This window comes from Ictalurus furcatus, chromosome 1, assembly GCF_023375685.1.
Source record: "Ictalurus furcatus strain D&B chromosome 1, Billie_1.0, whole genome shotgun sequence".
Classification (NCBI taxonomy): Eukaryota; Metazoa; Chordata; class Actinopteri; order Siluriformes; family Ictaluridae; genus Ictalurus; species Ictalurus furcatus.
Window position 1 is genome coordinate 14,544,934 of NC_071255.1, and position 21,256 is coordinate 14,566,189.

At 40.4% G+C, this 21,256-nt stretch overlaps 1 protein-coding gene across 3 annotated transcripts in view; it reads right to left on the minus strand.

The window, feature by feature from the left end:
- creb5b (cAMP responsive element binding protein 5b) overlaps positions 1-20,647 on the minus strand; it is a 63,179-nt gene extending 42,532 nt beyond the window's left edge. The window contains exons 1-5 of one of the 3 annotated variants that reach the window (XM_053627827.1): positions 20,509-20,647; positions 14,790-14,867; positions 13,881-13,974; positions 9,662-9,783; positions 6,072-6,229 (exon numbers count right to left, since the gene is read on the minus strand). In XM_053627827.1, coding sequence (XP_053483802.1) covers positions 6,072-6,229; positions 9,662-9,783; positions 13,881-13,974; positions 14,790-14,843 — 428 coding nt within the window. In that variant the 5' untranslated portion in view covers positions 14,844-14,867; positions 20,509-20,647. Of the gene's footprint in view, positions 1-6,071; positions 6,230-9,661; positions 9,784-9,959; positions 10,728-13,880; positions 13,975-14,789; positions 15,115-15,228; positions 15,579-20,508 lie in introns of those variants that run through there. The other 2 variants (XM_053627835.1, XM_053627843.1) reach the window with 2 other exon arrangements.
- Between the last annotated feature and the right edge of the window lie 609 nt (positions 20,648-21,256).

A 21,256-nucleotide genomic window follows, 5' to 3' on the forward strand; every position in this document is an offset into this window, starting at 1 on the left:
TACTTCTTTCATAATCCAGAGTCTAAAGAAGTCAGGAAACAGACACGGTAAGGATCACGTTTCAGTGATGCTACATATCGCATACATTCTACACAGGAAGTATTCAGAGCCCATTTGTCTTTCTCTAAACTCCACACAATATCAGCTTACCACATGCATATGCATTTCAAAACCTTAACTCCAGAACAACTCCAGGATACTTTCCGTCCCCACTGTGTAAAGTGTATATAGTGTAGGTAACGTACATTCCCGTACTAAAGACAAAGAACGTTATGTTTTATAACGATACGTTTGTCTACAGAGTAACAACGTGATTTTCTTTGCATATTCCAGCTTGGAAGAGTGCACACTCAGCAATGCTACATCATCCCTGGAGCAACTGAGGACTTGCTCAGTGTCAGCTTTAAGTGTTGTGAAACCTGAAACTTGGAACCTGCTGATCAGTTGCCCAGAATGTTAACCAACAAACTAACACTGTTATCACAAAAGATAGCCATGTTAGTACCTCTAGTCTACCAATCTTCCACTCTTCCATTAACTATGCTAATGAAGGTAGCTGATATCACTCTTTATTCATTCATTCCATTTAGAAAAAAGCAATGGGTATATAGATAGATAAATATATACAGTCTATGAACATAATCGTAACATAATAGTCAAAAAGCAGCAGTTGAGGGAAGCATTATTGGTATGCTCGTTTGGCAGGTTTTACTTGAAGAATGTGCAAAACATTTACAGCTTTAAATGGAAGACATCCTGACAGAACAATTATGTTGCTGTCTCACTAATCATGAACAGGAGAATTAGTGTACACCTGCTGTCTGTGCAGACATGAGGTCTCTGCAAGCATTTATGAATGCTTTGGCTTTACGAGTCTTTTATGAGCACTTCATTAAGCCACAGTTCAGCACTGTACAGCTGCAGTGTTGTCTGTGAGCAGTGGCACCGGGGCTGAGGGGTCACCGAGTGTGTGACAGAGGAACATCGTTACAATGCAGATGAGAAGGAAGAGGAGCCCCTGTGAACAGAAGCGCTCACTGACCCTCTGCTTCCTGCCGAATGGGTCTTTGGGTTACAGAAAGTAACATACAAAATAATAACAAGTGCCAAGTGGTTTCCTTGCTGGGCTTTTCCCGCTGAGGTTTACATTTCCACCCACTGTCGGCCTACCCGGGATAACCAGCGACCTCAGCAAACCCTGTAAACAATAGGGCTCGTTTGGCCGGCTTTCCAGCGACTTTCTCATGATCTCGTTTGATGGTGCTGTGTGCCGCTCACCCCAACTAGCTGGAATAGCAAGACAAAATGATCTGTAATTAGAGATCCTCACATGGGACACCAGTCGTTCTGGTTATCAAAATAATTCTTAAGAAAAGCACAAACCTGAGCTTGTAAATCTTCATTTATGTGAGGGAAAGAAGCGAGTCAAGCCTCTTCATGTTTAGACCTGACTAATCTCATTCCCTCAGTGTGTTATAAACCAGATCCTGTTTCGCCACTTTGTTAGCGCTACGCATGCAGACAACTTCTGTTCAGCTTCTGCATGGCAATGAATTTTGAGTTGAGATTAAAATAATTAAGCACAAACACATGTTTAATTCATCTTTACCAAGGCCGCCAATCATTCTGGAGATGACTATATTATGACGGTTTATAGTTGTGGTAACTCCATGAGATTTTATATTGGAATGTAACATGATATGCATAATGAAAAGTTTATGAGGTAAACTGTTATGATGACAAGGAAAATGTAAATAGTTCAAATCTTTTTTTTTCTTTTTTTTAAAAAAAAAATATCATTCCTACATATGCAGCATTGATAAATGTGTAGATTTATTTTCAGTAAACAATACACAGGACTGTTATTCTACATTGGTCCAATAAATTCCTGAAGCAAGTTATAAATATTTTTGGTAACCTATTATATGAACGGTCATAACACATTCATTACTGAATCCTTTATAAAATTCTCTGTGATTTATGAAATGTGTGACGTGACATTAATGTATTTGTTGACTGATGTTGAATGTTGAAGGCATTTGAGTCTTTTAAGATCTGTACAATTAAGCCTTCCTTTTTTTTTGTCCTGTCTGTCTTTTCATCTGTTTTTTTTTCTTTAATGCTTTTTGTTGATTTATTCCGTATTAATTTATTTTATTGTGTTTTATTTCATTTCTGTTTGTAATTACTTCATTTTTTTGTCACTAATTATTTGTCAGTTTATACTAACAGCACATTCCACACAAGGTTTAAGACATTGTAAGTATTACCACATGGACTCTTAACTTTTGGGAAGTGTATTTACTTCAATCTACTTCATACTGAAGCACAGATTTGCATGTGTGCTGGCGGGCCAGCTTCATTTATTATGAAGATAAGGTGAAAGCTAATGGTCTCAAACTGAAGTGGTCATCAAATTTGCATTTATGAAGCACAATATAACCTTATTACAACTTCAGTTATTTAAGAAGACCATAAATGGATACTTCATAGACTTAATGAATGTGCTGTTTTATATATATATATATATATATATATATATATATATATATATATATATATATAAAAAGCTTACAAGATATGACTTAAAAATGACTAAACATTGTAAAGTCTGACCAGACTGACGCTTGAGAGATGTTTTTTCTCCTTCTTATTAAGACCAAGCTATAAGTTCTGTAGTTCATTGCAAGTGAATGAGCAACATTCTTACTGCTGCTGCTCGCCCTTGTTCTCTCTCTCTCTCTCTCTCTCTCTCCCTCTACTGTGGTTGAAATTCCATCCATACCTCTGAACAAAAGCCACTGTCGACCTGTCAGTCAAACTGACTGACAGTCTTCCCATCCAATATTCACAAGCTGTCCCATCTAGGCATCTGCCCCCGTGCTGTCTCGCCACTGACATAGAGAAGACATTGTGTTCTCCTTTAACCTCGCGCGTCACACCATGCAATGCTCAAGGACCAGTCATTAACTGTAACGCCGACCCTCGGCCAAAGCGTGTGCATGTGTGTGTGTGTGTGTGTGAATGTGTGTGACAGTGGTTGTTTCGGAGTGATAAGTATGCAGGGCAGGCTTGACATGCAGAGCACATCCTGGAGCCTCGTTAGTTAACCGAGTGGGTGAAAAAAATTAAAACAGTTTTGTCTTGTACATATTGGGTGCAGTTCAGGTCTGTACAGTCCTTGGTCATTGGTCATGTGTTTGAACAGAACCACAAGGACTGCAGATAAATCAAGGCAAAAACGTGCTATTAGGCAAAAACGCATTCTAAATGACATGAATATTTTGGGCAAAGTATTCTGTGGCTGGATCTGTAATGTAAGATACAGACCTTCAGGTCAGCTTAGGGAAACAGAACCTGCGGCAGCCCTGAATGCCTACCTCCACTGCATGATGGATCTGTCTTGCCACTTTAATCCCCTTCAAAAATACCAAACCACAGGCACTGAGCTGGAAATGACACTGTGCTTTTCCTGCAGAACATTATGTTTGTTTGTGTGTGTGTGTGTGTGTGTGTGTGTGTGTGTGTGCAGTCAGGTGATGATTATGTCGCAGACAGGGTATATTCTGACGCAGAGAAAGCAAAAGAGAGCAAGAGAGATGGATCAGAAGTGGTGAGTGCTTGCGCAAAAAGGGCGTCACCCCCAAATAGTCGATATCCCCACCAGAGTAGTACTATTGATGTCATAAGTGTGGGACACACCCAAGCTGGCCAAACCACACAGGCTCTTTAAGGGCCAGGGCAATTGAAAAGAGCCACGTGCACACGTGCGCACACACACACACACACACACACACACACACACACACACAGCACCACTGGAGACGCAGGACAACATGCATACAAAAGCTTCCATAAAATCGTCCCTTCGCATAACACCTAAATACGTTTCAAAAGTAGTTTTAATATATTGCAGATATATTAATGTATTATTAATAATATATTATAGTTATATAGATAATATATTACAGATTCAAACATGTGACTAGTTAAAGGAAACATAAAGTGTCTTAGTAAGTTGTTGGGTCACTACAAGAGACAAGAACAATGTGCCTTGTTATACATTCTACAAGTCTCTGGAACTGAAATGGACGGATGAAAATCATTCTCTTTGATGATGAGCCACGGGTTTTTCCTTTAAATTTGTCACTTATCAGCATGCCCTCCAACCCTCCGACATGCAGTGCTGTGTGACAACGGTACACAAACAACACAGCTTACACTACAGCAAAACAATGTATAAAAGTATACAAATCCCCCAACAATACACATCAACAGAGGTGGAAAAGTGGATATAAATATAAAATATAGATATAAAATATACTTAAGTGAAAGCATAGATATGTCAAAATTTTACTCTATTAAAAGGAAATATCCAGCCAAAATATGTTTACACGAAAAAAAAAATGCTTATATAGAAAAGTAACTTTTCTTACTTATCTTAAATTGTTAGAAGAGTTTTTTTTTTGTTTTAAAGCAACTACACAATTTTGCCTGAAAACATTGTTCCGTCTCTGTAAATCTGCAGTTCACATGCATGACTAATGCTATGTATTTTGCTACTGAATTAATTAGAAGTGAAATATCTTCTACATAATATATTACCATTGACTACAATTCAACTTGCTCTCTAGCCAGTTCATGTTAGCTAATGGAATCGATGCTAGTCTAACCTGGCATTAGCAAAGAAAACAGGCTAACTTAGTTAAATATAGCCAGTTGACATTAGCAAATTAGCAAAACTTTCCTCAATATGCTTTTCCAAATTAGATGGAATTCATGAGGAGACACCTCATTTTATATGAGCCTTTTCTTACTCCAGCATATTGGAACATTTTACTGAGGTAGGGTCAGGGGCGCAGTCTGGTGGCTTATACATCTTCAAACGCACACGGGTTGCTACAGCGCTAACCTCATTAGAGTTATGCAGCATGAGAAGGTCACAGCATTTCTTGATAATTTTTTTCTTTGTTGATAAAGTTGGATGCTATACAGAAATGACTGGATGCTATTCTGAACCCCTTTAATTGATTTATAATGTACAGCAATTTGCTGGATGAGAGAAGAAGAGATAAGTTCTAAATAAAACTGTAAGGAGTGAAAGGTAAGGTTTTTTTTTCTTGGAAATGTAATAATGTAAGAGTGCAGCTTTCAATTTAAATAAAACTCAAGTAAAGTGTAAATGCACTAAAATAATACTTAAGTATAGTAAGTACAAAAACTCAAGTATTTTCCACCCCTGCACATCAACACACATGCACACACAATGCCCTACAATTACCATGTACAGCAAAAAAGCTACAGACAGCAAGGTGCCTCAGAGATCACAGATGGAGAGAGAGCTGTGTCACAACTTTTTAGGCGTCTTATTGGGTGAATCTTTTCCCATAAGATTATCTAAAAGACATTAACCAAGGGAACCTTGGACACCTTGGTGCATTTCAGTAGTGTAAACAACGTAAAGAAGAACTGATCAAAAAGCTCATCTCAATCTGTTATAAATCTTTAAAACCACATAAAGCCTTCTTAATTATTTATCAACAACCAAAAGATGTCTCCTGAGAAAGCCATATTTGTCTGGTAAACAAAGAGGTTTCTTTAGAGAAGGATGTACAAGAAACATATTCAACGAGCCCCTTAAACTATCGATGCAGAAATATCTACATTAAAAACAAAAAACAAAAAACAAATCAAGCAGCTACAGAGTCTGTAAGTAAACTCCAGTCATTCAACACATGCCTCAGCCCATGAGAAAATGCAGACTTCCCCCTGGGTAACTAGTTTGAATGGTACAATATTAAAAGAGCAAACTTGTGTGTTTACATATTATCACAAATTTTTGAATGAGCAGCAAATACATCACTTCTACATCAAGTTCTCTAAATGTTCTCCACGTGTTCTGCAGGTAATGAGTAATAAGAGGACATTAAGACGTAATATGATTTAACACAGTGCAGCTGATTATCATTCTCACTTGGATGTTTTTACGGTGCAGACATTCAGTATGAATCATCTAACCTGTAAGTATAATTACAGTGGGACGCTACTGAATCTGAAAGTCCTCTACTCACCCAGTCTGTCTGTTAGTGGAAGGAGCCTGCGTGATGACGGAGCTGGACTGTGGCGAGGGTAATGCTTGCTGTATCACTATGCTGCTCTCATGGTTGGCCATGCGGCTGTGAGGTTGCTGGTGCTGGTTGGGGCCTGGTTGTGCATGAAGAGCAATATTCTAATGAGAAGAGAGACAAAATGTGCATCAACATACCGATGACAAATCCTGCACTGCCAAAAAAAAAAAAAGATTGAAAATATCTTGAATATAGTCAAATTGATCAAGTATGACTTATTATAAAATTACAATAAACTTTTACATTTATAAACCCAGCACTATTTATTACTATTTATTAAATATACTGTTTATTCATTTTGTCATTACTATACATCATGGCTATATATATATATATATATATATATATATATATATATATATATATATATATCACAATTGTATCACTCTGTCCAATGCACCCTGAATTGCATCTAGCTGCTATTTCTACCTCCACTTTAAAGTACATTACAACTGAGCCTACCATTTCCGTTTAATGTGTAATATTTGTATATTTGGTGCAATATTTGAATATCTGTATATTAGATGCAGTGTGTGTATATATTAGGATGGCAGTTGTGTTGTGTTGTGTTGTATGAGATGTTTGTGTTGAATGTATCGTGTTGTGACCAAACACCAAGAAAAATTCCTAACATGTGTAAACGTATATGGAGAATACAATGATTCTGATTCTGATGTAAGATTATTAAATCTATTTTCAGACATTTTTTTCCTACTAATATAAGCTTTAAATCTTTGTATTCTACTATATTGGCAGATAATTATGCTTCTTTTTTGGAAATAAATGCTTAAAATTTGCAAAACTGATCTGCCAATAGGAAATACTAGATAGAATTTGACTACATTTAGTACAATATATTTTCCCTTGCTGTGTATTTTTTTTTTTTCTGCCGTGTGTAAAAAAGAATTTAGTTAGCATTAATATGCACTGAAATTACAAACTACAATGTTTATAGTTCAAATAATGAATTTGGTTTACAAATGTGCCCACAAATAAAATTTAAATAAAGGATCAGTTAAATACTGTACTGATTGCAACACTAATAGATCATTAATAGAGGTTGCATACTAGTCATTAATTTACAGATAATAAATATGCATAGAAATGTGAGTTCAGTTATTTGGCATTTGTGCTCATTAAGATTAAACTAAAATACTTACCTCCTTAATCATTTTCTTAACCTAATTTAATTTTCTCTGTAAAGTGTAAATATGTTTCATTGTTTGAAAAATACTCATATGAAATTGAAATTTATTTGAATATCCTGTTTATAATTTTTTTCCCCCATAAGGTCTCCTTTAATACAGTGTAAATGAGTTACACTAAGACGCAATTATTAAAACTCAGTCATAATTCTGTGCAACATTAATTGCCCTGTACTTTGGAGTTTGTAAAGTAAAGCTCTGTGCATAATACTTAAAATAAGGAGCAGTCATTTAGGAGGTTTTATCTTTATATGTTGAGACAGCAAATCAATTCAAGCTATTATAATGTTAGTTATTTCCAGAAACAGGAGTTATTAAGAATAAATAGGAAACACCAACAATACAAAAATATTTTTAGAGAACACTAAATAGCAGTCAGTGTTGCCGTATATCAACTACTGCTATATTAACTACTTATTACACTTATTAGTAATGAAGTAATGTCTAATGTAATATGTACTGAAGTGTTATCTGTGTAACCAGGCCTTGTAGAAAGTGCTGGAAACTGAACTACTACTAAATAACAAGTCTCTTTTCTGGAACAGTTTATAGACTATGACACAAGTTGACTTTTGTAGGGTGTTTGGAGCGTATTATTATATGAGTTAATGGAATATAAAAGAGCAAATGGAGAACTTTAATAGTTGTGGTATTTATACCAATCATTTGGTGATTTCTGTTCTGTATTCTGCCTATAACATTCATTCACTTTGCTGAGGTTTTTGGAGCAAGCTCTTGGACAAGGGTTTTTTCCTGCTTCCTCTTGATGCCATATAGGTTGTCAATGGAAACTATTTGTACTATATTTAACCATGCACTGTGCATGTAAAAATATGACTGTTCATATAAAGCTTTCATAACGTAATGGGGAATGTCCCAAATTAATAGATATGACACTTGCACAGCTTACACAGGTTTAAAAAAAAGCACATCTTCAAACTTTTAGAAGTAAGTCTGAAATCTGACGTACCTAACTCGTGTTGAAATATTCAGAAGCCTAAAATAAATGTCATTTTATTCGTCATTGTTCCTAGAATTCGTCACTGTTCCTAGAATTAAAAAAAAAAAATTAAAGTTTATTTTACTGTATTTCTGCTTTTATTATTAACCCTTTAATCCTGACTGCCATACATGCATATAATTATTAGCCCGACAAAAGGTTCTTGCACCAGTGACAGGTTTGAAATTTTGTTTTCGTAGCCTACATTGAATGACACTTTAATTATGCTACTGTTATTATTTATAAGAAGCAGAAAACACATGCATTTTCTCATCTAATGCAAAGTTGTTTGAGGTTTTCTCTCAACAGTAGTGATGAGGAAGTTAGCTAGGGGTGGGTGGTCTCTGTCAGACCTCAGCACTAAAACAGCATCTAAAACTAAACTTGAAACCTAAAAGTCAGATCAGAAAGTAAGTGTTACTGGTGTAGTGTATTAATTAAAATCATCCAGTATTGTAATTCTGTCTTTGCTTTATAGATTATGATAATGTACTGAATTTACAGGAAAAAAAAATGCCTTGAATGTACAAATATAAACTCTTGTCCCGGCAGTCGAGAATGTCTGATTTCTTTCACTATTTCTTAGTAAATTATGATCTTGCTTAGATGTTTAAAAAAAAGCAAGAACAGAATTCCCCTTCATGTCCCTCGGCAATCTCTGAGCTGCTGCACATGCGTGAGCCATAATCCTTAGCTGTTAACTTGCATATCTCTATATCCTTATAGCTCCTTTACTGCACTCAGCAGAATCTTGCTACAGCGTGCTAACTGCTGACTTTGCATCTCTACTCCACAGGTACACTCCTTACACCACCCAGACATCAGTTGTCCTGCAAGAAGTTTCACCAACTGCTCAGGCTCTAGTAGTTGGCCGTGTTGTGGTTCTGTTCTGTTTAGGTTATGAAACCCACATCGGGGTCAGTTGCAGGTATTAGTGTTCTCACAGGCAGAACAGCGTGTGGTAGACACAATGGTTCACCACAGCTGTGTGATTATTTTAAAGACATCACATTAATCAGTTCACATTGTACGAGACTCAGACACTGATGAAATATGGCTGTCTCTAAGGAATGTACGTAGAGGTTAAGATGCCATGGTAAATTTTATTTAGAGGGGAAAAAAACTCTTATTGGTCCTTTGAAGACTCAGACAGATGCTATTGATCCAGTGTTTGCAAGCTGTGTGGCTGTGTGTGTGTGTGTGTGTGTATTTGTGTGATTATTTCTGAAGCAATATTGCAATATTAGAAGCTATGGGAGCGACAACAGCAGTATTTGATGTAGGATGAGCCCCACAGTGCAGCTGCACCACAGGCCCCACTCTCTCACCTGTTTGGTGTCCTCCTCCTCTTGGACTTTACAGAACTCCTGCTCGATGGAGCAGTCCAGCTCACTAAACAGTCCTACCTCCTCACAGTTCTTCAGGAAGCGTGTTGGGGTTGGCGTCTGGTCTGCAGACAAAGCAAAAACATGATTTAAAACCTTAAACCTCAGTCAACCACATTTGTAGAAGAAACATCAACCCCCCCTCCCCCCCGTAGCGTCTTTTGAACAGTACATATAGTCTATAAACACTGAAGTGGTCAGCACCATTAGTTTTGTATAATGACATTGTGGATTAATTTACCTGTCACCAACATCCTTACGCAAATATGCTGAAATGTTTTCAGAATGATGAAGGAAGCGACAGAATTCGCATGTAAACTCATTTTTTACAGTAATGTAGATGTTCTGGCTTACAGAGTCAACAGGGATCTTGGAATTTAACCCAGTATCAAATCTTAGCTTGCAGTTAACAGTTAAGTTACAGTTCCAGACTGCAGTCTGCATTGTGGGTTAGATCAAGTATATGGTCATAAATTGTGTGACTTTAAGTGTGGTTAGAAAAGGGGTGTTTTTTACAAGTTCAAGGAGGTGACATTTTAGTTGTTTCTTTTTCTGAGAGTATGTGGTTGTGTGTGTCTGAGTGAGTGTGTGTGTGTGTGTGTGTGTGTGTGTGTGAGAGAGAGAGAGAGAGATTGAGAGAGAGAGAGAAAGAAAGAAATGAAATATGAGTCTAGATGTGATATACAGTAAGTTGGGGAGTGAATGTAGCGTGAATAATGGAAAGAGGAAATGAATGAATTTATAAGTAGGAGTGAGTAAGTAAGTGAGTAAACGTGTGGGGGTGAATATATAAGTAGGGGAGTGAAGGAATAACTGCATGAGTGAGGGTGAATAAAGGAGTAAATGAGTGGGCATTTGAGTATGCTGTGTATAAGGAAGTGAGTGAAAAAGTGAGTGTGGGGAAGCTGAGTGAGAGAGTGAGTGAGTGAGCGAGCAAGCGAGCGAATGAAAGAGTGAGTGAGAGAGTGAGTGAGCGAGCGAGTGAGTGAAAGAGTGAGCAAGTGAGTGAAGGAGTGAGTGAGAGAGTGAGTGAAGGAGTGAGAGAGAGAGTAAGTGAGAGAGTGAGTGAAGGAGTGAGAGAGAGAGTAAGTGAAGGAGTGAGTGAGAGAGTCAGTGAGGGAGTGAGTGAGAGAGTCAGTGAGGGAGTGAGTGAGAGAGTGAGTGAAGGAGTGAGTGAGAGAGTGAGTGAAGTAGTGAGCAAGTGAGTGAAGGAGCAAGAGAGCAATTGAGCAAGTGAGTGAAGGAGTGAGTGAGTGAGCGTGAGAGTGAAGGAGCGAGTGAAGGAGTGAAAGAGTGAGCAAGTGAGTGAAGGAGTGAGTGAGCGAGAGAGCGATTGAACAAGTGAGTGAAGGAGTGGGTGAAGGGGTGAGTGAGTGAGTGAAGGACTGAGCAAGTGAGTGAAGGAGTGAGTGAGCAAGTGAGAGACTGAGTAAGTAAGTGAAGGAGTGAGTGAGTGAGCGAGAGAGTGAAGGAGCAAGTGAAGGAGTGAGCGAGTGAGCGAGCGAGCGATTGAGCAAGTGAGTTAGCGAGTGAGTGACTGATAGAGTGAGTGAAGGAAGGAGTGAGTGAGTGAATGAGTGAATGAGTGAGCGTGGGAGTGAGCGAGTGACTGAAGGAGAAAGTGAGTGAAGGAGTGAGCGAGTGAGTGAGTGAATGAAGGAAGGAGTGAGTGGTGGAGTGAGGGAGGGACTGAGTGAAGGCGTGAGGGAGGGACTGAGTGGTGGAGTGAGGGAGGGACTGAGTGAAGGAGTGAGTGAGGGGCTGAGTGGTGGAGTGAGGGAGGGACTGAGTGGTGGAGTGAGGGAGGGACTGAGTGAAGGAGTGAGGGAGGGAGGGACTGAGTGATGGAGTGAGTGAGGGAGGGACTGAGTGAAGGAGTGAGGGAGGTTCTGAGTGGTGGAGTGAGTGAGGGAGGGACTGAGTGGTGGAGTGAGGGAGGGACTGAGTGATGGAGTGAGTGAGGGAGGGACTGAGTGATGGAGTGAGGGAGGGACTGAGTGAAGGAGTGAGGGAGGGTCTGAGTGGTGGAGTGAGGGAGGGACTGAGTGGTGGAGTGAGGGAGGGACTGAGTGAAGGAGTGAGGGAGGGACTGAGTGAAGGAGTGAGTGAGGGAGGGACTGAGTGATGGAGTGAGTGAGGGAGGGACTGAGTGAAGGAGTGAGGGAGGGACTGAGTGATGGAGTGAGTGAGGGAGGGACTGAGTGATGGAGTGAGGGAGGGAGGGACTGAGTGGTGGAGTGAGGGAGGGACTGAGTGGTGGAGTGAGGGAGGGACTGAGTGGTGGAGTGAGGGAGGGACTGAGTGAAGGAGTGAGTGAGGGGCTGAGTGATGGAGTGAGGGAGGGACTGAGTGAAGGAGTGAGGGAGGGAGGGACTGAGTGATGGAGTGAGTGAGGGAGGGACTGAGTGAAGGAGTGAGGGAGGTTCTGAGTGGTGGAGTGAGTGAGGGAGGGACTGAGTGGTGGAGTGAGGGAGGGACTGAGTGGTGGAGTGAGGGAGGGACTGAGTGAAGGAGTGAGGGAGGTTCTGAGTGGTGGAGTGAGTGAGGGAGGGACTGAGTGGTGGAGTGAGGGAGGGAGGGACTGAGTGAGGGAGGGAGGGACGGAGTGATGGAGTGAGTGAGGGAGGGACTGAGTGATGGAGTAAGGGAGGGTCTGAGTGGTGGAGTGAGGGAGGGACTGAGTGAAGGAGTGAGGGAGGGAGGGACTGAGTGGTGGAGTGAGGGAGGGAGGGACTGAGTGAAGGAGTGAGTGAGGGAGGGATTGAGTGAGGGAGGGACTGAGTGATGGAGTGAGGGAGGGAGGGACTGAGTGATGGAGTGAGGGAGGGACTGAGTGAAGGAGTGAGGGAGGGAGGGACTGAGTGGTGGAGTGAAGGAGGGAGGGACTGAGTGAAGGAGTGAGTGAGGGAGGGACTGAGTGAGGGAGGGACTGAGTGATGGAGTGAGGGAGGGAGGGACTGAGTGATGGAGTGAGGGAGGGACTGAGTGAAGGAGTGAGGGAGGGAGGGACTGAGTGGTGGAGTGAAGGAGGGAGGGACTGAGTGGTGGAGTGAAGGAGGGAGGGACTGAGTGGTGGAGTGAGGGAGGGAATGGTGGAGGAAGTGAGAGAAGCAAAGAGATGAAGGGACTGAATGTACAAGAATGCACATCTAGTGGGAAACCTAAAGCTTCAAGGCTGCTTGGTGCTGAAACCTGATCTGCTCCCCTGACAAGGGTAAATAATGAAGAGGAGAGAATCACAGCGTTGCTGGAGACACACATATACACATACAGACACACACACAGACACACACACACATGCACACACATACACACACACAGACACACACAGACACACATTCTCTTGCTTACTCCTGAGATAAATTCAAACATTTCAGCCTGTAAGACTTTTAGCCTCAAAGTTAAACACAAACACGTATTTTAAAAACTTGTATAAACTGATACAGTTTTGAAAATTTCAACCGTTATCTGAAGTAACCAGTGGGAACCATTTCATCGTTTCAAGCATTTGCACTTCTAAAGCACCAGAAGGTGTATGTGACGGGAGTCAGATGTGGAATTTCTCTAAATTTGAACTCTGGGTTTCTCCTTGTTTTCATCACGGTAATTGTGGTTTTGCGGTTTGTTTGGTTTTGTCCTAAAATGACCAGGCCGCTAACTGATATGGGGCTTAGAGCGTGCGAGTGATAGGAGGGATTAGACGAGTTAGGTAGAGGGCAGCAAAAATATTATTTTAACCACATGGTTATGCGTTTTAAACTTCACGTACACACGCATAATGCTTGCTAATCAAAGACAGACGTCAAATTAAGTCCCAGGCGGCCCGTGTGGCTGGTTGTGTGTGTGTGTGTGTATGTATGTGTGTATATGTGTGTGTGTGTGTGTGTGTGTATGCGTGTGTATATATGTGTGTATGTGTGTGTGTGTGCGTGTGTATGTGTATATTCACACAAATATTCATATATTACCGTCATTATGAGGAACTACACCACTCTATTCTGTCTTTGTGCTGACATGTTTTTGTTTCCCATAAACAGCATTTCACACAAAATGATGCAGCTTTTGTTTAAAAAAAAAAACAAACAAAAAAAAAACAGTTGAGGTTAAGACTTGGGTGAAATTAGACTATAGTCCATGTAGATGTGCCGTGTGTGTGCTTCACCTGATAGCATGTTATCGCTTTTGATGGGGGGGAATTTGAGGGTCATCTCATGCTTATGGCGGTGAATCATTAGATGGTCTTCTGTGGGGAAACGCTGTTAGACACACAAACAAGTCAGTCTAAAAGCAGTTGTGGTTTAAGTCATGGCTAAAAACAGACGGTGGTTTTGCTTTGCCTTTCTAGATTTGGCAGGAGTCTTTGTAATATCCTGAAATGGCACGGACACTTACAAATCGTATTCAAAACAATCGGCGCGATTCAGGGAGCGTACAGTCAGCGTGATCAGACGCTTCGCTGTGGAAAGGTTCTATAACTGGTCACAATGCAAAAAACCTATTCTCACTGCTAGCTCAAGCAGCCTCGTAAACTGGATGCAGTTATTTTCTCTTTGCTCTTATCGCACGCGATCGTTTAGAGCATGAGAATGCGGCTTTAGGACACAAACACCTCTGATATCGGCAACTAATAGACTTAACATTTAGTGCAATCTTTAATTAGCAGCAATCCACAGACTGCTTGTAAGACCAGTATAACCCGTGACCCACAGCTATAGACATCTTTATAATAATTTAGGAATGAATTCATATATTTATATGGTGTCTATTATTATTATTATTATTATTATTATTATTATTATTATTATTATTATTATCATTATTATTATTACACATATAAAATGTACTGCAAAAGAAACATTAACTAGCATGTGCTACTCCGGGTTCCTTTTTAATCAACATGCCAAGAAATAGTGACCCCAGACATCTAAGGAAATATGGTGGCTTCACATGTTAAAAAGGCCCAAGGGAAACAGTTTTCTTAGCAGGGTAACATTTCACTGTGTGTCTCTTTGAGAGAGCCTCGATCGGGTTACCGATGCGTTCATCCCCGCCATTGTGCAGTCAGACTTACCTGAGAGCAGCCTGGAGCGCTGCAAATGAACGGCCTTTCCTGCTCAGAGTTCATCTCTCGCTCCAGCTCCTCATAAATCTGAAAACAAGCACGTAGAAAGAAATCAGCGCCTTGCCCCGGTGTCGCGTTTTGCTCGCGTCGTGTGCCGCCGAAAGCCGTGCTACCTGCCGGGGATTTTCTTATCGGAATCTCAGGTGAGTATTCAGTTGCCTGTTCCTGCTGAGGTTAAGGTCATGTTGGGGTAGAGCTGAGAGAAGTAGGAAGGAGCGGGAGCACAGTTTACTGGCCCGAGGTGTCACACTGCCTCTGTGTCTCCATGGTGCTGCTGCTGACCACAGCACAAGTGTGTAAATTATCCACCAGCTACCCAGGACGCAACCTGGTACCCAGATAGCAACAACAACAAGGGCTGGGGATCAACAAACTGCCACTCACTCACCGTTATCCTGACCCTTCAACTCCGCCGTCATCTCAGTCATGCCTTTAGTAGCAGGGATGAGGTCAATTTAGCAACTGACTGCTAATAATGGTAAATACTAGAGGCTCTATTCATTCGAATGATAATGAGTGTTGACTATCAAGCAGACAGGGGAATAATATATAGAGTGGAGCGTAGAGTAAATAGTATGTCACAAAACAATGGCAAAACTTCCAACGATTCCTAGTGGTCATCTTACAAGTACTTAATAATTCCAACCCATCAATGATGAACATTCTCTCTCCTCTCTGTCTCATTCTCTATGTATGTCTCGCTCTCTCTCTCTGTTTCTCTCACAAGAGCCCTTCTTCAGTGCCATGATTCTACTGAATACCTCTGATGACAGTCTGACAATAGAACGGCATGTCAGTGATTCTTTTTCCCACATGCAGTGTGTAAACAGATGCTCTCTGGCATTAATGGAAGTTTGTTTGCCTGCAGTTTTCCTACAGATACATACTGTAGTTGCTGCCATTTCTTTAAGCTGTGAAATAGGTGGGTCAACATGTTTGCCTCATGGGAGAAGAGGATATTTCTATTTCCAGAGATGATGAAATTGGAAGGACTTAGTGTGTAACTCAAATCGCCTGGCCCTCTTAGCACATCAGGGGTCTTATGCAACTCAGTGACCGCATATCTATGATTAGACCCCGAGGATAAAACCACAATGGGGTACGATTGAGGAAGTATTAAATAGTATTATATATCATATAAAAGATTATATGTTATAGTGGGGGAAATAAGTATTGAACGAGTCAATGTTTTTTTCAGTAAATATATTTCCAATGAGGCTATTCACATGAAATTTTCACCAGACTTTGGTGTTAACTCAAGAAATCCAGAAATATAAAGAATGAAGCTGTCATTACAAACAAAGGTTTCTCCACTAAGTATTAAATAAATTCCAGTTAGCATGTTCAATACTTTTTTCCTGTGTCATTCCACTTTATTACACATAACTTTATTTATGCACTTTAATGTTGTGAATTCTTTATATTTCTTGCGTTAATACTGATGTCTGGTGAAAATTTCATGTGAATAGCCTCATTGGAAATATATTTACTGGAAAAAATGTTGACGCATCCAATACTTATTTCCCCCCACTGTATATAATCTTTTTTTTTTCTTTAATTCACTTTTGCATAGTTTATACATTTGCAGTTTGGGCATTAAACACTGTTCTCTCTCTCATGCCTCATTTCAGTAACAGCTCCACAGTCTAGAAGAGCCTAATGAGTAGCTGTCTTAATAGTGCATGACAGCCTGAGTCGAGTCCTCCATATACAATAGTAAAACCAAACTAACAGCCATGGGCTAGAATATGTATTGACACGCTGGTTAGACAGCTAACAAACATCCTCTTTCCAAATACGTGGAAAATAAACATGTTAGAAGTTTGGAGACATGAAAAAGGAGGCACATAGAGCTCACGTCAGTGCTCTTCAGGTTAGGTCTCTCTGGGGACGCACAACTTCGACTGCATGAACGCTTTCATACACAATTTGCATGTGATTTTTTTTCCCCTGATGGGTCTCGCCAACTGTTTCCTCTCATGAAGTCAAAACATTCAAATTTGGCGTTATGTTAGCCAGAGCAGTTTTTCCTTACTGACTGGTCGACGGGCAGAACCCCTCCAGCCAGGCCCCAACACACGGCCTTATGGGATACAAGCTCTGGTCTTGAAACAGTGCCTCTGTCCGAGACCCAGAGTGATGAGAACCAACAACATGAATACGCTCTGTTTCTCTCTCGGGATCTCTGTATATCCCACATCTTTCTGTTTTCTCTCATTGCTCTTATCGCTTATGTATATATATTATCACTTATTTATTTAAGACTGAATGTGCATCTTATTTCAGTCTTTATCAACATATTTATTCTGTCTTTGCGATCACAGATACAGTATATTAGGCAGCTTGTGTGTTTGCTGCCTCACATCCAAAATCAGTCTGGTACCAGAACCAGTCTGTTTGGTTACGATGTATAATTTAATTGACCATCAGGCAGTTTGATGAATTGGATAATAATCAAAAGGCTTTTGCTGAAATTTATCCAAGATAGCACCTAAAAAATGGAGCAAGTCCATCCATATCATAAACACACGAGGCTGCTTGTATATAGTAAGCTTTATTCTGAGACATTGGTATCACTTTTTGGGGGTATATATAATGCTCAAACCATTTAGAGGTGGGTAAAGGAGACTTAGTTGATTATTTTGGTGCAGACTATCACAGTGCGGTTACAAAAAGCACAGCTCACGGTGCAAATTGATCAATCCATACATACGGCTGCTTCACCCTGCATACATGCTTGTCTGTGTGTGTGTATGTGTGTGTGTGTGTGTGTGACTACACATTGAGCATGTCTCATGTACACTCTGAAACCTGTCATCACAGCAATTCAGACTGATGTATAACTCCATACTTGGTTGATTGTTATGACCTCCAAAATGAACAAGCTCACTTCCCTTTCTCTGTCACATCTTTCAGACAGCTCAAAACTATCTGACCCCACCCGATGACACGGGCCTGCGTGTCATGTCAGATTGCTGGAGACTTGACTGCACCATTCAGGGCAAAGGGGGCAATTGCTGATATGTTTTCATTTAGCAGAGGAAATTTGGTTACGTTTCACAGTAAGTGGGAGCATATGAGGTTTAGCGAAGCGGAGTACAGTTTCATGAGGAACTTTTGCTCTCAAGGTTCAAGCAAAAATTCAGGTTCAAGACAGAATTCAAACAGTATGGAGAGGGAGGAGATGAGCGTAGGATGCAGCATGCACAAACTTGCACTGCAATTCTACCTACCCCTCCCACCCACCACCAGCACCACCAACCCCATCCAAAAAAGAACACACACACACACACACAGCTCCCTAGGCCTTTGACAGCACAAGTTCAAGGTTGGATCAGTGAAAGCCCGGGGGCGAGGAATAAGGCGCACATAGGCAATGCACTTATTGTCAAGAAGCCATCATAATGAAATAATGAACAGACGAAGGGGCCCCACACTGGCCACCTTCAAACAGTGCCAATAGTTTTACCTCCTCGAATTTAAACACAGACAACTGTTAAGAATTCACATTTTAGTTCATATCTTAAGTTAACACAGAGTCCACACAATACAGTGTGTAATTGTTTCCTATCTATACAAATATTTGCTTAGCAAATGCAACAATTGGAAGAGTTAAATTAGAACACTTAATTAAAACTGCATGGAAACAAACTGAAAAAGACGGATGAAAGAATGTGTGAGAGCCACCTTCGGCTACACTGATAGCCTTGAAGGTTGTCAAACGTCTATTACTAAGACACTCACATTTCCAGTTTAACTCCTACATAAAGCTGATATGACCTGTTGTGGGGTTTTTTGGTTTTTTTTTTAGATCTACTTTTCCTTCAGAAAGTATAACAGAGTATCAAGCACAGAAATGTATATGATGTTTTGATTTGTGTGTCAACAAACTTTAATGCTGGTGTAGTTAAGAACTAATTCATACCAAACCCCTTCCCCCCACAAAAAAAAAGGAATCAACATATATAGGATATTTCACAAACATAACAAATACGGATATATTTGAATATAAATTTGAAGATAAATTCAAAGTCAGAACAGAGAAAGTCTTATTTTTGTTTATGTTAACATTCAAAATCATTCAACTGACCTACGCATCATTACTTTTAGGTTTTACCTACATCTAATTTTACTAACTCACTCAGATGCAATTTTTTAGGATTTATAGTAGATAAATAAAAATAAAATTACGATAATAACCTGATGCTTCTCAAACGACGCGTTAACCTCTTAAACTCCCAGGATCCATTGGCAGGTCGGGACTAACCTTTCTTGCACTTGGAACTACATACGTTATTACATTCACTGTCTGAAGGTACTGAATAATTCATCGTAATGAATAATAATATGGGAATAAAATGCTTTAGCTTGAATAACTATTATTATTAATAAGCAGAAAGTTCTAAGAGTAATGCAAAAAAAAAAAAAAGCAAAGAAATGATTGATCCATTTTGTTATTCTTATTAGTAGTAGTAGTAGTTGTAGTAATATTATTATTATAATAATTATTATTATATTATTATACTACTACTACAACTACTACTAACAACAATAATAATAATAATAATAATTACTATTATTATTATTAGTAGTAGTAGTAGTATTACTACTATTACTAACAATAATAATAATCATTATTATTATTATTATTATTATTGTTGTTGTTGTTGTTGTTGTTGTCATTAAAGGTTATGAAAATAAATGAATGATTTAATCTATTAATCCTATGCCACTAGTTAGTCTACAGACAGTGTGTGTATGGATTAAAGCATGGCTTCAGCCTGGAGGTTTTAGTGCTTGCTCAGCACAAGTCTCCTGAAGCCTTCACCATCTCAGTGCTTAATCAAATACTCCGACTGGCCTGCAGAATGACGTAATGTCCGAGAGGCATAGCAGATTTGTATGGACAAACAGAAAACAGAAACATTTATAAGACAACCAAAGTGTTATTTGGGAATTGGAAAGCTTTCCTGTGTGCACATTCTTCCTTTTCAGTGTGTCAGTGAAGCTGGGGCGGTTGAGCTCCATGTGAACTAGAGATATATTTTAATGCAGAGCGGCGTGGGTCCGAAAACCGTGTGCCGGTCGCACGTCGCACAACACTTCACTACTGTCATGCCCACAGAAAACTAAAGTCCTCTCTCTGTCTCTCGCTCTCTCTCACACACACACACACACGCACAGACATGCGTGCAGCACCTAAAAGAAATCTCTCCGGTGCTGCACAGCAAGTGTGTCACAGCTTGAGGCGCGCGCAAACAGAATAAAAGCCAGAGAGAAGCGCTCAGTTAACTTCTAACCCTAATCACACAAAGCTGAGTTGAGTCAGTAGTTACAGATGAGCGCGGCGCACAACTCAGACATCCTGAAGCAAACCAGGCGAAACCTGTTACATGCTGCTGACTTCTAGAGGCGAATCCGACACGCATTGTTTACTCACACTGATGCTTAGAACAGCAGAAGACAACACAACTCGCGCCGCACGCATTCCGTTAGACACAAACTTCAGCTGTGTTGCCCCGCACAAGCGACTTGTCACTCCAGCTCACGCTGGAGAAGAGCCATTGTACCGGGGCCGAGTTCTCTGTCCAGCCTGCAAAGCGCGCGCGCTCTATATCTGCGAGCAGAAAACTAAGCCAGCGGCACCGCGACTCTCCAAACAACTTACCGCAGAAGTGTAGCGTAGATGCAGCGCCCTTTCTGAAGGAACCACGTTGGACTGAGCAAAGATTACAATACGATCTATTTAGAGAAGCATTACGTCACCCTCTGGTGACGTCGCGTGGGATTCCTGAACTTCTAAATCACTGCGGTCCGTTTAGAGGCGGGGCGGCACGAGGCGGGGGCGGGGCCAACGGGGATATGGCCCAAACCGCACACTACCCTACTATAGAGTGTGTCAAAACAGGAGGCCACTACAGCCAGCGCGGATTGTAGGTTGTTTAATGTACTGTTTTGGCATACTATGTAGTATGGTAGTAATATGTGGGCGTGGTGACGATGCCAGCTGTCTGGTTTGTTGTTATGTGGGATGGGAAACATGCTCAAACACATTTAAACAATGTTGTGTAGTAGCTGATGATGGAGTGTATTTGGGGGCCGCATGAGACTGTTTTAGAGCTTCTTTAGAGTTTTACAGGCAGGAGTCTCAGGAGGGATAGTTCATAGACAAACTAATGTAAATAAATGTAGTCCTAACAATTACACACACACATTATATATAGGCCCTACACATATTATATGTGCTTGTGTATAGTGGTTAGCACGTTTGCCTCACAGCTCTGGGGTTGGGGGTTCATTTCCCACCTCTGCTTTGTGTGCAGTGTTTGCACGTTGGGGTTTTCTCAGTGTACTGAGGTTTCCTCCTCCAGTCCAAAGACATGCACTGTAGACTGACTGGCATTTCCAAATAGTCT